At 43.7% G+C, this 15,528-nt stretch overlaps 1 protein-coding gene across 2 annotated transcripts in view; it reads left to right on the forward strand.

The window, feature by feature from the left end:
- Positions 1 to 373: 373 nt before the first annotated feature.
- Positions 374 to 15,528, forward strand: part of LOC126403383 (adenylate cyclase type 6-like) — a 51,845-nt gene continuing 36,690 nt past the window's right edge. Inside the window, exons 1-3 of one of the 2 annotated variants that reach the window (XM_050066011.1) lie at positions 374 to 588; positions 5,108 to 5,376; positions 5,465 to 6,404. In XM_050066011.1, the coding sequence (XP_049921968.1) occupies positions 5,357 to 5,376; positions 5,465 to 6,404 (960 nt within the window). In that variant the 5' untranslated portion in view covers positions 374 to 588; positions 5,108 to 5,356. Of the gene's footprint in view, positions 589 to 2,014; positions 2,271 to 5,107; positions 5,377 to 5,464; positions 6,405 to 15,528 lie in introns of those variants that run through there. The other variant, XM_050066012.1, reaches the window with a different exon arrangement.

The raw sequence follows: 15,528 nt of genomic DNA on the forward strand, positions 1-15,528 counted from the left end.
CTTTTGCTAAACTAAGTTAAACGGCTGCTGGCTGTTATATTACAACAGTAATGAGGTATTGCAACAGTCAAACATATAATATCGTGTAAAATGTGAAGTTTGGTTTTTAAACTTCGGTTTTTGGTTAACTTAGCTGTTGCCGGTCTTTTTATGCTAAGCTAAGGCAAGCTAAGCTAAGCTACGCGTCTGCTGGCTGTAGCGTTACATTTAATGGACAGAGATGACAGTTGATGTTTCCATTTAGAATTTCTTCACGTGAATGCTAATTTACTTAAAGGATGCGAGTACTTCCGCCACAACTGCCGGTTGTGACGGTTTTAATTTGAAAACGGTAACCGGAAGTGTGATGTTGGTATTTCCCCCGTCTTGACAGTGGTGCTTGGAGCCGAGAGGGTCAGGGGGAGGAGAGGAAAGGGAGTGGAGCGAGAAGACGACAGGAGGAGATCCACCACAGGGTGACCAATTTAACCGGACCATCCTTGGGCAGCTAGGCTACAAATGGTCCTCCACCCTGGCCGCTCCGACCGGCGACCACACAGAATCGGATTGTCTGCTGCGGTCCTGTCGGGGAAACAGAAGATGATCACGGTGAGTCCGTCATTCTCACTGTAACTGCTGCTGCTGCTGCACACTGCAGGCCGACATATATAATATATGTTCTCCTGTCACACAAACGTCTCAAACGCTGTTGCACAGAGACGTAGACGCCTCTGCCACCTCTCTGTCAATACACCACGTCTGCTGGAGTGAATGACATAGCTGGCAACAGTTGCTGTAAGGCCTCCGCTTCACACTGGTGGTGGTGGCAGAGGATACACGGTCAGTACATGTTTTCCACTGGCGGCCAATAACAACATATCTGTGAGGAGGGGAAAAGGATGAGCTGCATCATTGTGTTTCTTATTACAGCTGACAGTCCTGGGGGATCTTAATGGGCTACAATCGGAGGCTGGAGCCGCTTGCAGGTCGCATCTGATGCTCTTAATGATCCACATCAGCCGCAGATAATATTCCATAACACAACTTAAACTAAACACCTCCATGTATGCCCTGCTTACCTCTATAGGGACACATGGGGGTTGTAGATGATGGGGTTTAGAGAATAATTCACCGCCAGCCCTCCATCCACTGACTGATGCTGAGGAATGTGCAGCAGCAATAACATGTTTGTATCTGTTTATTTACCCAGGACTCATGTTTGTCAGTGTACGTAAACTGCGAGCTATTGCTTTTGCTGCAGGCTGAAGGACATTTGCACTAAAATAAATCGCTGACAGATGCATGTTTTCGTCTCAACTTGGACAACCGGACTCATCGGCACGGTTTTATGGTCCCCGCTATGGTTGTCACATAGGCCATGGTGTTATGTAACAAGAAGCCTACGCTGTTTGAATGCGGGCCCTCACACACGGCCTGCCTGTGCATGGCATTTATACACCGGATCGCAAACACATCATCCGCACATGATGAAGAAAAGGGAAGAAAAATACAGCTCAGCGCGTTGCATACCTTTGATTTCCCCTAATTGGTTGATCTATTTTCGCATCTGTGTATCATCTGGCTGACACACACACACACACACACACACACACACACACACACAGAGAGAGAGAGAGAGAGAGGTAGATGCATGCACAGCTTCGGACTTGTCAAACTGGAACAAGCCCACAGTGAATGACTTTCCGCTCGCTGTAACGCCAGTGTAGCGGCTGTCCGGTTGAAAATGTCCCCTAGGAATAGTCAGTCACCCCCGCCTTCCCTGCTCCGCTTCCCCGCTTCCCCTCCCCTCTCCTAACGCTAGTGGGGGAAACCGGAGAGTACAGCCAAGCACCATGCAAACACACACACCAAGCGACTGGCAACACCGCGACGTTTGCAAATGGGTACAAGCTGGTCGACCTTGTGCAGGGGAGTGAGGGACGCAGCCGGGGAGGTGGAGGGGAGGAGGTGGTGGTGGAGGTGGGAGGAGAGGGGAGGTGTGTGTGTGTGAGAGAGAGAGAGAGAGAGCGCAAAAGAAGGGGGGGCTGGTTCTCCTTGAGTCTTGTCGATCCGCTGCCAGGGAGGAGGGATACGGCTCGGACGGATACGTGCCAGAGAAGGCGCATGCAGACAAGATATAGCGAGGAAATGCTATTTTTGCTTCAACAACACAGGGCACTTCTCTGGTGAAAATGCCGGTCGAGGAGGCGGCTGTGGTGGCAGCACAAGCGGCTGCGTTGCGTTTGCGTGTCTCTCTGCACTGTGTGGAGCTCAGGGCGTCTGGAGGCCTGGTAAGATCAGCTGGTAACAGTTGCTCAGGCATATGTGGACGTTTTATAACTCAATCGGGACGAGAAGGAGCACATTACAACACTATTATTATATTAACTCTTATTTAAAAATGCTGTAGTGTTACTATAGTAATATTGGAGGTCTTAATACTATTAATAAGGTCAGATTAAACTTACATATATAAACCTAGATATCAAATACATGCTTACTTTATCTCTCTAGAGAACATTTGAAGAATATTTTAGGTATTTTCTATCACAACTATGACCACAACTTAAATATAGCTTCATAAATCTGACTTTCTCTCTCAATACCATACCTCAACCCAGGTTATCTGCCAATCACATGCTCTCTTTTCCCACATTTCAATCTATATATCTTGCTGTGTGGAACTCATATTCTCTTGTAAAGCAAAATGAAGGCAGGCATCGTTGTGTTTAAAGGAGCCAGTGTCGGCCCACCACAACTGAATAAATACAAGTGATAACAGCAACGCAAAAGAACGGTATTTAATGTAGATCAGTCCCGTCTGGTCAATACCTGGTCCACTTTGAAAGGGCAGTGTCGTCTCAGTGCGTCCTTACTCATGGACAAATGACTGTCATACACTCAGAGGTTCCTGGCCCACACAGACTGACAAGACACAACTTACTTTACACACACAGCAGCAAGAAATAAGCAGTTTCTATAAAATATTGTGCATCAGGGGGCGTCGGTGGCTTAGTGGTAGAGCAGGCGCCCCATGTACAAGGCTGTTGCCGCAGCGGCCCGGGTTCGAATTCAGCCTGTGGCCCTTTGCTGCATGTCATCCCCTCTCTCTCTCCCCCCTTCACGCTTACCTGTCCTGTCCATTAAAGGCAAAATGGCCCAAAAAAAATATCTTAACAAAAAAAAATAAAAAATAAAAAATTGTGCATCAGATGTAAGGTTTAATACACTGATAGCAAACATTTAAAAGGACAGTTCACCCCAAAAACAAAAGTATTTTCCCCCATATCTGTAGTGCTGTTTAGCAGTCTATATTGTTGTGTGAGCTTCTGAGTGTCAGAGATGTCCGCTGTAGAGATGTCTGTTTTCTCTCCAACATAATGGAACTAGATTTCACTCAGCTTGTGGTGCTCAAAGCAGCAAAAAGACGCCAGAAATCATGACCCAGTTACTCAAGATAATCCACAGACCTTGTTGTGAACAGTTTCATGTAGGCACTATTTTCCTTCTACTGAACTACACCTGCTAACTTTATGAAAGCAAAGTAGGAAGCGTGCATCTACAGCTAGCTCACCTAGCACCACTGAGCTAGCTAATGTTACAGCACACCCGAGGAGGACGCCATTAATATTTACATCTCGCGCTGTCACAAGCACAAGTAGATGCACGCTTCCTTCTGCACAGTGATACTGTCGGCAGGTGTAGTATGGATGAAAGAAAATGGTTCCTACATAAAACTGTTCACAACAAGGTCTGTGGATTATCTTGAGTAGAAAGACACAAATATTTTGTGGCACTTTAAGCGCCACAGACCGAGTGCCGTCTAGTTCCATTATGCTTGAGAGAAAGCAGACATCTCTATGACTGATATCTCCAACAGTTGGCAACTTATACCAAGACAATCTAGACTGATAAATAGCACTGCAGGTAAGAGGAAAAATATGTATCTTTGATTTTGGGGTCAACTTTCCCTTTAAAGTTGCCTTCACACCTGCAGCTTGGTTCATTTGTGTGTGTATTTATTTTTAAAGAGATATAAAAGAATGATTATGAGAATTATTAGTCGAGACTGCAACAAGACAAACAAAAGATGCCTTGTTCCTTAGTATTACAGGTGGAAAGTTACTGTTTAGATATGTGTCCCCTTTTGTTGACTAACTGTCCCTTCAACAAGAACTGAAGTCACAGTGTATTTAAACCATCTACATTATCTGTCATGTCGAACAGACGGGGACGTCCAGCAGACACTTTTTAAGAGCAAGATTAATTTAAAGATTATGATGAAATGGACAGTAAATTTTAAAAACTTGTTTCATTCACAGGTGACGCTCTCTGTCCTTCTGGTACTCAAAGAGCATCTTAACGTATAGATTTAATCCAGCAACAACAGACTGATGTAATTATATGTACATCTGTGATATATGTTATATAATGCTAAAAGGAAAGTAGTCTGATTTTCTAGTAATTTCTAAACAACTTTTGGTTCAACGCTGCAGGGCCCACAGATCCTGTCATGCTGTGTTTCCCATTACTGGCTTGATATTTCTCTTGACAGTGTCCTGTTGTCCAGTGGCATTTATCTGTATTTATTACTCGTCGTTTATCATCGATTGTGATAATAAACAGAGCTCGAAGGAGTCGCTCTTTATCTTCAGCCAACCTGACTGTTGTGTGTGTTTATACCAGAGGGTGTGTTTTTGCAAGGGGGTCAAATCGAGCAAGTTCTGGTTCACCTTAAAAAACCCAAGCCTTCAAGCTATTTTGGGTCCTATCCTCCCCCTCTCCTCCCCCGTAGATTTGGAAGTCTCTTCTTCTTTGAATCTGTCTCAGTTTTTATGAGAGGAAATCTGAAGTGTGTCCGGGTATCCAGGAAATGAGATTTATTTTGTTTAGCAGACAAGGATGCTTTTTATTTCCTGTGAGATTTGGGATGGAGATGCCAACAAACTAAAGAGCTAAATGTGAGTCCAGCCTCTTCATTCATATGAGTATTAGCATCAACTGGCTGGACAACACATCCACATTAGCATCATGATCAGATGTTTCTCACTTGATCTCACTACTACATAGATCTATTTGTGCATTGTCTTTTACACAATCTACTGTACATGTTTGATTTTTCCTCCAGACCCAGCAGAAGCCGTGGAGATAGGCCTGGCAGCAGAGACTGGTCCTCTCATTAACCTTCGTCTCTGATCACTGGCCCTGGCACAAACATCTGGAGCATTGTGAAGCGACTGGTGCGCCTTTTGACCCCATCCAGCCAGTCCCACCCTGCGGCCCTGCAGTGTGGCCTCTACAAACCCCTCCTCACTTCTTCAAAATTTCGTTCAAGGGGATAAATGAGTGAACCGGCTGTAAGGGAAAGGGCTGGGACATGTACCAGAACCCCAACAGGTAAATGGTCCCCCCACATGGTATCAGTGCTGTAGCTGTAATCTGTCTTTGACCTGTTTGTACTGAACATTCCTCTCTGCTCTCACAGAATGTCCTGGTTCAGTGGTTTCCTAGTCGCCAGAGTGGACGACCGCAAGACTGCGTGGGGGGAGCGCAATGGCAAGAAGTCCAAACGGAAGGGAGGTTCATCTCTCTGCAACCCACGTTACATGAGCTGTCTGCGGGACCCAGATGCTATGGAGCCCCCCTCTGGAGCCCCCCTCCATCAGCACCACCGCGGAGGGGTGGCGGGAGCCGTGGGAGGCGGGGGCAACTTCGGCGTCCGTTGCGGATGGCAGGAGGACCACTACGGCAAGAGGGGAGGGGCTCCCGGGGAAGGGGTGGGGCTGAAATCGGTCGACTTGGGCTTTGAGGACGGGGAGCTGAAAGGCAGGAAAGGGGGATGTAATGGAGGAAGTGGGGACATGGGCGATGACGGTCCCAACGGCGCAGCAGGGGTGATGACGGCTGCGGACTGCTGGCTCAGGGTGGTGCAGGTGTTCCAGTCGAAAAAATTCCAGTCCCGCAAGCTGGAGCGCCTCTACCAGCGTTACTTCTTCAGGCTGAACCAGAGCTCCTTGACCATGCTCATGGGGGTACTTGTGATCGTGTGCGGCATCATGCTGACCTTCCACTGTGTCCACGCCGCCCCTCACGTGGCCTATTCGTCAGCCCTGTCGGTGGCAATGGCACTCTTCATGGCTCTTATGGTGGTGTGCAACCGCAACGGCTTCCACCAGGACTACATGTGGATGGTCAGTTACCTGGTGATCGGAGTCTTGCTGACGGTACAGGTGTTCGGGGTGTTCATGGTGGCACCCAGGAGCGCCTCAGAAGGTATCTGGTGGTCCGTGTTCTTCATCTACATCATCTACACTCTGCTGCCTGTGAGGATGAGGGCGGCGGTGCTGAGTGGAGCAGTGCTGTCCATCATACACGTGGTCACCACCTGGCAGATCAATCAGGAAGACCAGTTCCTCTGGAAACAGGTAAGGGAGCCTTGATGTCTGACTGTTTGACTGTTTATTGGTTGACTTGAACTGACACTGACATTGAACAGGGTGGAGACTCATCATACTCTGATCAAGTTGGGTTTTACCTCTTCTAATTCACTGACCCTTTGGTGTTTCCATTTGTGCAGATGTGTGTTGCGTAGCTAAGCATTGTTCAAGATAACTTTCTCCAAAGGATCTAGCATTATGGGGTCTAGAACAAACTTATAGTTGGAGGTTTTTGATAACATGTAGCAAGTAATGTTTCAACATAAAGCATGTTTTCATAAGGGTAAGACGTGGCTGTGTAGACGTTTAAACTGCCTGCATCAAGCTGATAACTCTCTCCTGATGAACAGGTTTTGGACTTTGCAATAGATTCATCTCTATTCAGTCTGTATGATTCAGTCCTCACACACCCAGCTGACACAGAGCATCATTAGCAATCATTTTGCAAAATCCTTCCCTATGTTCACCAGCTAGGTACTAGCTTTATCTGTGGGCCATTTAGTGCTACAGGTTTATTATAGATTTTTGCTACCTTCTGTGGCTGAAAACAGGGTTGATGAGCACTGTGAAACGGAATTGAAACAATGAAGTTACAGGCTGCAAAACCAAAACATGAGCTGAAAGATGCCAAACACACTGCTAAGAGGAATTTCAGAGACATGTGGTCATCGTGTGTGTGTCTATCAAGCTGCTACCTCCGGGGTTGAAAAATGAAGCCAACACAGAAGTGCCCACATCTGCAGTTCTTTGAATGCCCACTTGAAGCTGGATCCAGAAGTCGGTCAACCCCCATAGACCCTCATGTTAGAATGCCCAACTTCACAGTAGAAATAAACATATTTACAGTATGGCACATGAAACAGTTTTGGTCTCAATAGCTAGTTTACCCTGTCATAACAACTCCATAGGGGTTGAATTTACGCATAACTTTTACATTTTATTAGGGCTTAAACACATAAGGGCAGGCCACTTGAGCCACTGAGTGACAGGTTGTCTGCCGATAGCGCCCTTGGCTTCTCTGTCAGATCCACCCTTCACTCCTACACCGCACCAGTGACTCGCCCACATCTGGTCACTTCTGGCTCCAAAAAACCAAGATGGTGACAACCAGAATGCCAAACTCAAAGCTATAAAACAGGAGTCCACAAACCAATGGGTGACGTCACGGTAGCTACATCCAATATTTTGACAGTCTTTGGTCACTGTGAGCGACACCTTTCAACTTTTCTGAGGTACAAAATATGTCATGTAATGAATTATACACATGATTATTTTTCTTTACTTAAAGGCACAGTTCATCCCTTGTTGTGAGCAGGTTCATGTCGGAACTATTTTCTCGTTACTGAACTTCACCCGCCAACTGTATCACTGCGCAGAAGGAAGCATGCATCTGCTGTTAGCAACACTGAGCTAGCCAATGTTAACAGCCCATGAAGATGTCATTAATGTTTATATCTTGCTCTGTCAAGAGCACAACCCTCTCGTCCATGAAAAGATGCACGCTTCCTTCTGCGGGGTGATATGTTTGGCGGATGTAGTACAGTAGAAAGAAAAAAGTTCCTAAATTAAACTGCTCACGGCAAGGTCTGTGGAATATCTTGTGTAAGTGGATCATGGTTTCTGGAAAGAATCATTGCAGTTTTTCTTTTATTTATTTATTTATTTTTGGCACTTTTAGCACCACAAGTCAAGTGCCATCTAGTTCTAGGCTTTATTAAATTTTGATGGTCATTTTTCATGATTTTCTGACACTGTAGATCAAACTATGGATTGATTAATCATGAAAATAATCGGCAGAGTTAATGATAACAAAATAATTATTAGTTACATGCCTGAAATGTTTCTTTAAAATATGAATCTACTTTAAGTACTACAAAAACCTGGAAACACTGAGGTTAAAGTAGTTGATAAGTAATTGAGTACATCAGAAAACTGTCATTTGTGACATATAGTAGTAAGTTATAGCTGTAATTTAACTGAACTGTACACACTATTACGGTACTACAAGTCTGAAGGCATTAAAAACGTCTCCTGTCATGGTGTTTATGATAGCGTGGTGTTGTACCGTGAGAACTAGCAACACAGCGGACACAGTGTTGCTCTTCTGTGTTTTGTCGCTATGTTGTATATGTGCATTTACATATATTCTGGAGCTTATACGTCTTTCTGTACAGTGTGTTGTTTGTGCGTCATGCCAAGGACCTAGGGGCTCGCTGAAGGTCAGCGGGCTGAATGAGCTGCCCCGGCTGGACGGCTGTATGTGTGTGAGTGTGTACTGTTGTGTGACAATGGGAGAATACCATGATATAAAGCAGTATCACTCAGGTCTCTGTGCTCTCACACAAGGGACGCTTTGTACTTTTCTCCAAGGGTGGGGTGACGAGGGTGAGGTCGACTGGTGGTGGTGTCGTGGGGGGGGTATGGTGGCTGCTTGCTTTCTGTGCAGCCATAGATGTTTCATAACTGTCATCTCCTTGGGGAAGAGTTATGGAAAACATAATGGGAAGGCCATTAGATGAAAACAATAGGGGGATATTAGACCTAATTGTAAATCACTGAGTGTCACTTTAATGTCTCTGCCATGACTGTAAGGTACGCAATCAGTAACATATCCTCTCACGTGGTAGCCGGACTACAACCCATACAAGTCCTGTAAAGACAGATCATTTGTTATAATATTGTGATTATAAATTAATTACTGAACTACAGGAAGAGGTTAGGGATTCATGGGAACTCAGTAAGTGCTGTGTGTTCTGTAACATCATACATGATGTACCGTAGTGCAATCCATCACAGGCTCAAACATTGTTTGCCGTTGTTAAGTGAATGAATGTCATGAGATAGCTGCAGCCCGGCCATGCTGTTTATTCCTAAGGTCACCAGTGTAGTATATGTGACACAGTAAAACAGTGTCATCAATCACTGTTTCACGCTTGTGTGCAAGTATTTCCTCTTTCTCCAATAACTCATTAACCTCACAGGGTTTCGGTTGGTGTTCATGGGTATGGATGATGATAAAGGTGTGTGTGAAGAATGATGTAAATGCAGATCCGCTTTTCTGTCGTCTTTTCATTGCCAACTTCTGTTTGACGGCACTGCAGATTTAAACGGGGAATTGAAAGGGAATCTGTGTAGTCGGGTTTCTCCCCCCTCCTTATGAGTTGATTACAGGAAAAGTATGAGTAGCTGATTAATCCATCATCTGTAAAGTAAATGCTTTATTGTATTTGTATATCAGACTGTAGTTTTATGAGCTGAGTGGAGTGGAGTTAAATCAGTGACCAGCTGTGTGTGGTTCTTGAATGCACTTTTATTTATTTCAAACTCAGTAAAAGCAGAAATGCCTGAGACATGAGGATCATACACACAAAATGCGAAAAAAAAAAAAAATCATAAATGCACGAAAATTTATGGACACCTTGTTGAGAGAGCTTCGACACTTCTTCACCCGACCTAAATGCCTCAGAAACATGGGGCAAAAGGTCAGGGGTCAATGTCAGTGGTGCTTCTTATCACCACATCTGGGTCGGCAGCTCTGTGACGACCTTAAAAAGACTGAGGAGAACCTCATTCAAGATTCTTTTAAGGCCCTAAAAACCAGTTTCATCATGAGCCACATCATACGCCAACCATTTTCCAATTCATAATGAAGATAAAATAATTCCATTTAAGTAAGGTAACAGCTGCACCTGAGCAGATAATTGGCAGCCATCAATAACTGGAATAAGGTGTATACATGCTACAGTATCCCAGTTTCTTTTGGAGTACTTCACCTTGCATATTCAGGTTTCTCGTAAACAGGATAAGGCCTTATCCTGTTTTTTGTGAACTGGATTTGATATTTACATGCTCAAACACATAAACAGGATACTCCAATAACCTGTCAATTAATAGGTTATTCATATACAAGTAAACGACTGAAAATTCCTTTTTGTATTGCGAATGTAAATAAGACTCCTTTTCTATTTCTGGGATATATAAAAAGGCATCAAAATAGAGCTTGTCTGTCAAAAAAAAGTGCAAGGCAAAGATATCCTAGAAGCACCCCTGCATACACCTGTAAATGGTTTTACCTCTTGGCAAAGACGACTAAGGACAGCAAATGTCAAAAGCTATTCAATCAAATGTTATTCAATTAAAAATGGACTGATGAATTTGCCTTCATTTTGCCACCTCAAGCCAATACTAAACCATTTAATTTAAAAACAAATACTTCTCAAAGACAGATGAGTTATGGGCCTTTTAATGTTGATTCATTTTATCTGATCAATATTATTAATGTTTGCTCATTAACTGGCCTCTGGCCTCCTGTCATTTTGCACATGTGGCCCCTGAGCATAGCAAGTTGAGTATCCCTGGACATGAAGACAACATTTTAAATGACAATAATTAAAGTCACTTCACATGAGAGATTTTCTGCGTGGTTATGTATATTTCTCTGCGCCCCTTTTACTGGTTTGAAGTGGAGGTTCACTTGGAAAAAGGTGATGTCCCGTATGTTTGCTTATGTTGCCCAGTCACAGTCAATCAAATGTGTTCAAAGCACACTCACACATTCCTGAAAAGGCAGATTAACTGAGTTATTGACTGTTAAACATCCTTATAATAAATTAAGAGTTTATTGTTTACAAACTAGTTGCGTATGTAGTCATAAATATTTCATCTTCCACAGAAAGATTCAGGATTTATAACTAAGTTCTGAGAGCATGATCTAGCTTTGTGGTTTTTGTGACAAATGAGGTTGTAATTATTGTGCATCATAGCATTCAGTTTACATAGTGTAGTTGCTTTCTAATAAAATCTGTTTAATGTCCAGTGGTTTTGGCTTTAGGAGGATTAATTGGCAGATATGGAATAATATATTTATGACTATGTTTTCATGTTTGTATAATCACCTGAAATTAAAAATCGTTTGTGTTTTTGTTGCTTTAGACTGAGCTGCTTATATCTATACACGGACCTTGTCCATGAGTCCACCATGTTGTTTCTACAATGGCCCAGAACAGAAAACAAAACACTGGTGTTGGCCACCATAGTTCTCCTACACACTTGGCAAGTTTCAGATGGTCGCAATCTGCAGCCCATACCGCCAGATGCCACTGAAACCTACACACTAGACCTTTATAGGTGTATGCATGAATTGTCGGTTGTAAACAGTATCGTCAAGTGAAAGCCAACCTCAGATTTGCCTTGCTGTATTTGTTTTGTTTTGTTTTCGGCACTGTGTCCACAATTTTCTTAGCTTCACCTTTGATGCATGCAACTTACGCTCTGGCACCTGATTTCGTCCTCACCTGAGTGCTATACCCAGGAATGTCCTGAACATACAGGTAGAGTGCAGAGTCTCTGCAGATAAAGACACCACCACATGCTTTTAGTTGGTCAAAAGTGAAGATTGAGAGGGATTACTTTTGTACAAGTCCATACCTTTTTTTTAAGGAAAATCCTGCATAGTATACCTTTAAATTCTGTTCATTCATTTATTACCATTACATCTTTTTCGAAACACAAAAGAAAGGACCACCTTCATTCAAGACATCCACAAAGAATTCAGGCTGAAACAGAGCGGCTGTAAAAATAGTTTATTTTAGAACTTTTAAAAATATAATTATCATGATTTCTTTGCCAAAATATATGGTTATATAATTGCGTAATGTTTGTACATGACAACATGTATTAGTATGAGTAATAGATTTCTTTTCAGGGTTGTTATCCTGTTTTTATTATGTCACGTTAGACCGGAGCAAACTGAGGCTCCTGCAGACATTTCGATGGTATCTGTCCGCCACATGAGGAGTATTTCATGTTTGACTCTTGAAATTTATGGACCTTTAATCCCTTCAAACCTTTCACATCACATGCAGTCCATCTGCGTGTTTCCTAAGCTGTATTTCTCTTGGCGTTGGTTGGTATGTCTGTTTTTGCAGCTGCATACAGTAGAATCGAGTGTCTGTTCATAGCTTCACTGCAAGTGTCATATTGTACACACTCACACCATAAACTACAGTATATAAGAGTCCGAACCACCTTGTAACACACAGGACTGCTTTCAAAACAAACTCCAACCAAAGTGGTTTTGTAATGGAGACGTCATGTTCGCTTCACTCTGCTGTTTCTGTTGCCATGTTGGTGATCCTCAGACTCCTCAGCTGAAATCAATTAGCCATAGCAGTACAGTACATACACATGTGCACGTCCCACCCAGCCACCCATCAATACACACACACACACGCAAACACACACACACCAGCCCATGCTTTGTTGTGGTTGTCACCTTCCCTTATAGTCTCTATTGAATGTTTGTCAGAATTGCTGCTGTTTGTTTTTCTTTGGGAAGTAACATCACAGAACTATTGTCCTGCCTGTATGTGTGGGTGTCTGTTTGAGTGTGAAAACTGACATGTACAGTACAGAACGTGCTTCTGTCCAGGATTAAATCTGAAAAATGCACCAGTAAAGCACGTTTTATAGACGCTGCTCTGCTGCTTTTCACACACTTTGATCACTGCCGACAGGTTTGTCAAAGCCATTGTTTTGCTGATTTTGTCACTGAGACTCATAATTGTGTATTCCTCACCCCAACGTTGTTTGCTTTATGGTCCCCGACAACGGCCAGCATTGTTGTGTGGATGCTGTTGACACAAGTGCTGTGAGAGGTCAAAGACTGGTTCCTAAAAATACCCAGCCCTTGGCGTTTCTGCTAACTGTTGCGTCACATGGGACAGTCTTATCAGAGCCTGCGTCAGAGCAACAGGCAGGTCACTCTAACCCCCTTTTCTCTGCATACACATGGGCCTGGGTTTTCACATACCTCGAAGGCTAATACTGTACATTCACAGATACTACAACGATTTCTTTATCCTTTTCTACGGCATGTTAATGAAGCGTAAGCTAATGCGTTTTGGGATGGATCTTTGATCTTTGGCCACAGCAGAGATGGTGGGTTAGGCCCCTAAAAGCCCATTAAATAGCACAGAGGGCAAATCAGGCCTCGACGTGGACTCTAGGTCAGGGGACAGTCAATATGTTTCACTGGTCTCCTTGTCAAGCTCCCACTAAGTGTTTAAAGAGTGGTTTTATTTATTTTTTAATTCAGTAGATAAGATAAGGGAATAGAGTTTAAATAATAATGTACTGCTTATGTAGTAATGCGCTTAGTCCGCTCACGTCAAACTTTCCAAATGGCTGTTTACTCAGTTTTCACATTTCCAGGATGTTACACGGCGAGGCATTTTAATCAGAGCAAATCTCACACCGTATCAACTGTATCAGCTGTTCACAGTTTCACAGCAGCTCCCGGTGCTGGAATAACCTTGTGTGCATCATGCATTAAGATGGGACTGGTGCTCGGGTCCCAGTGGAGGAAGTGTCAGCGTGCGATGATCACCTGTGCACAGCCGCAGCTATAGAATAAGACACCCTGTATAAGCAAAGGAGGAGGCGGTGTGATCGGAGGAGAATCCGATATTCTCCCCACGCAGTCCTCTCCACAGCCTTCTTGATAAATAATTTGTGTGTTTAACGCAGCAGCAGCATTTTAACAAGGATACCTGTCACATGTACACTTTGCTCACGACCAGGATGGGTGCTGACTGATGGGATCATCCACAGACACACTCATACACACCACACCTTTTACTCAGAGGATTCAGATAGGCTGTATCAGCTGTATCACTGTCTTTGAGAGGTCAAAGACAGTGTATCAAAATTGAAGCATTAATACACCTGAATGTGATATGGTCCCTCGTTGCGTAATTGTTTCTCCACAAAAATACATTTCACTAGTTACCTGTATTTACTTGCATGAGGATTACATGGATACAGTTTTATGCGCACACACACTCGAGACACACACACATATACCACCACCGCCAATCTGTGGACCAATGAGAGCGCTGGAAAAATGAGTTATCAGTTTAGCATCACTTCTGAGAATGATGGGGAATAAACAGCATTGCTAAGTGTCTCCTCAGTGCTTGTGTTCAGTTGGTCCAGCGGTTGCCATGGAAACAACTACGACTCAAGCAGCCAGCAGACCCAGTGCAGCCTGCTGGCGTACAGTTTGGTAACCGTTGCTTCAAGTAAAAAAAAAAGAAAAAAAAATCAGGTCAAAATTGATTTCTGCTGTTCACTTTCTCCTTCTGAGAATCAGAACGCTCGAGGACCTCGATGTTGGCGGGGTGGCGAGCTTTCTAGACACGCTGCTGTTAGGCTGCGCGGAAAGATCTGTGCTTTGTTTTCCTCCCCCCCTGCTGTCGAAATGAGATGGTCCATAATTAAACATGGCGATGACAGAGAAGAGGTCATATGAGTGGAGGTGGTGGGGAGTCGAGAGGGAGGGATGCACAGGATGTTGTTTGCCAGTTGTGTGGTTCAGGGAAGCTTATCTCTGGTCAGCTCACTATGACTGTGCATGTCTGTATTGCCGGATGTGTTTATAGGCCACACTTTTTAAAGAAAGCTCTCTGGCTTCAATAATTGACCTTGTATGGTTCTGTTATTCATATACATTTAATTTCTGGCACAGATATTGTTTTTAATGCTAATTACGACTCCTTTACGTTCCTCTAATGTTGACATGCTTTTTCCTTAATGACAGCAGTTATCCCTAAACCTGTTGTCTGTCCACAGCATGTAAGGCCCAGCGTCCTTGCAGGGGTCCCATGCCTTCCAGAAAATCTTTGATACTGTCAAAAAAAAGGGTTTTCATCATCTCGAGTGTCCCTCTTTTTGTTTTTCTTTAAATAAAAACACGTCTGCGACTCCAATGCCAAAATACTTTAATAGTCACACTCTCTCCACAGAAGTCACACCCGCCTGGTTGCCAGCAGGAGTGTGTATGTGTGGTGTGTAGTTTTTCAGTGTTGGGACCCCCAGCACGTCCCTGTTTACAGAAACATGACTGAGGAACAATGAGTATGAACGTGGTCAGTGTTGATCGGGATAACTGGCTTTACTTCACAAGTAATTGTTCCAGATCCGGCTGTACGTTATTTTTGTAATGTGCGTGGGCTCGTGTTTCAGTGCTCAGCCTCTAAAATACTAAAATATATCTAAAACAGCAGATGGAATTGCAGAAAAGCGAACAAACAGAACTATTTATAGAAATCTT

The sequence above is a fragment of the Epinephelus moara genome, chromosome 16 (assembly GCF_006386435.1).
Source record: "Epinephelus moara isolate mb chromosome 16, YSFRI_EMoa_1.0, whole genome shotgun sequence".
In the NCBI taxonomy this organism is placed as follows: Eukaryota; Metazoa; Chordata; class Actinopteri; order Perciformes; family Serranidae; genus Epinephelus; species Epinephelus moara.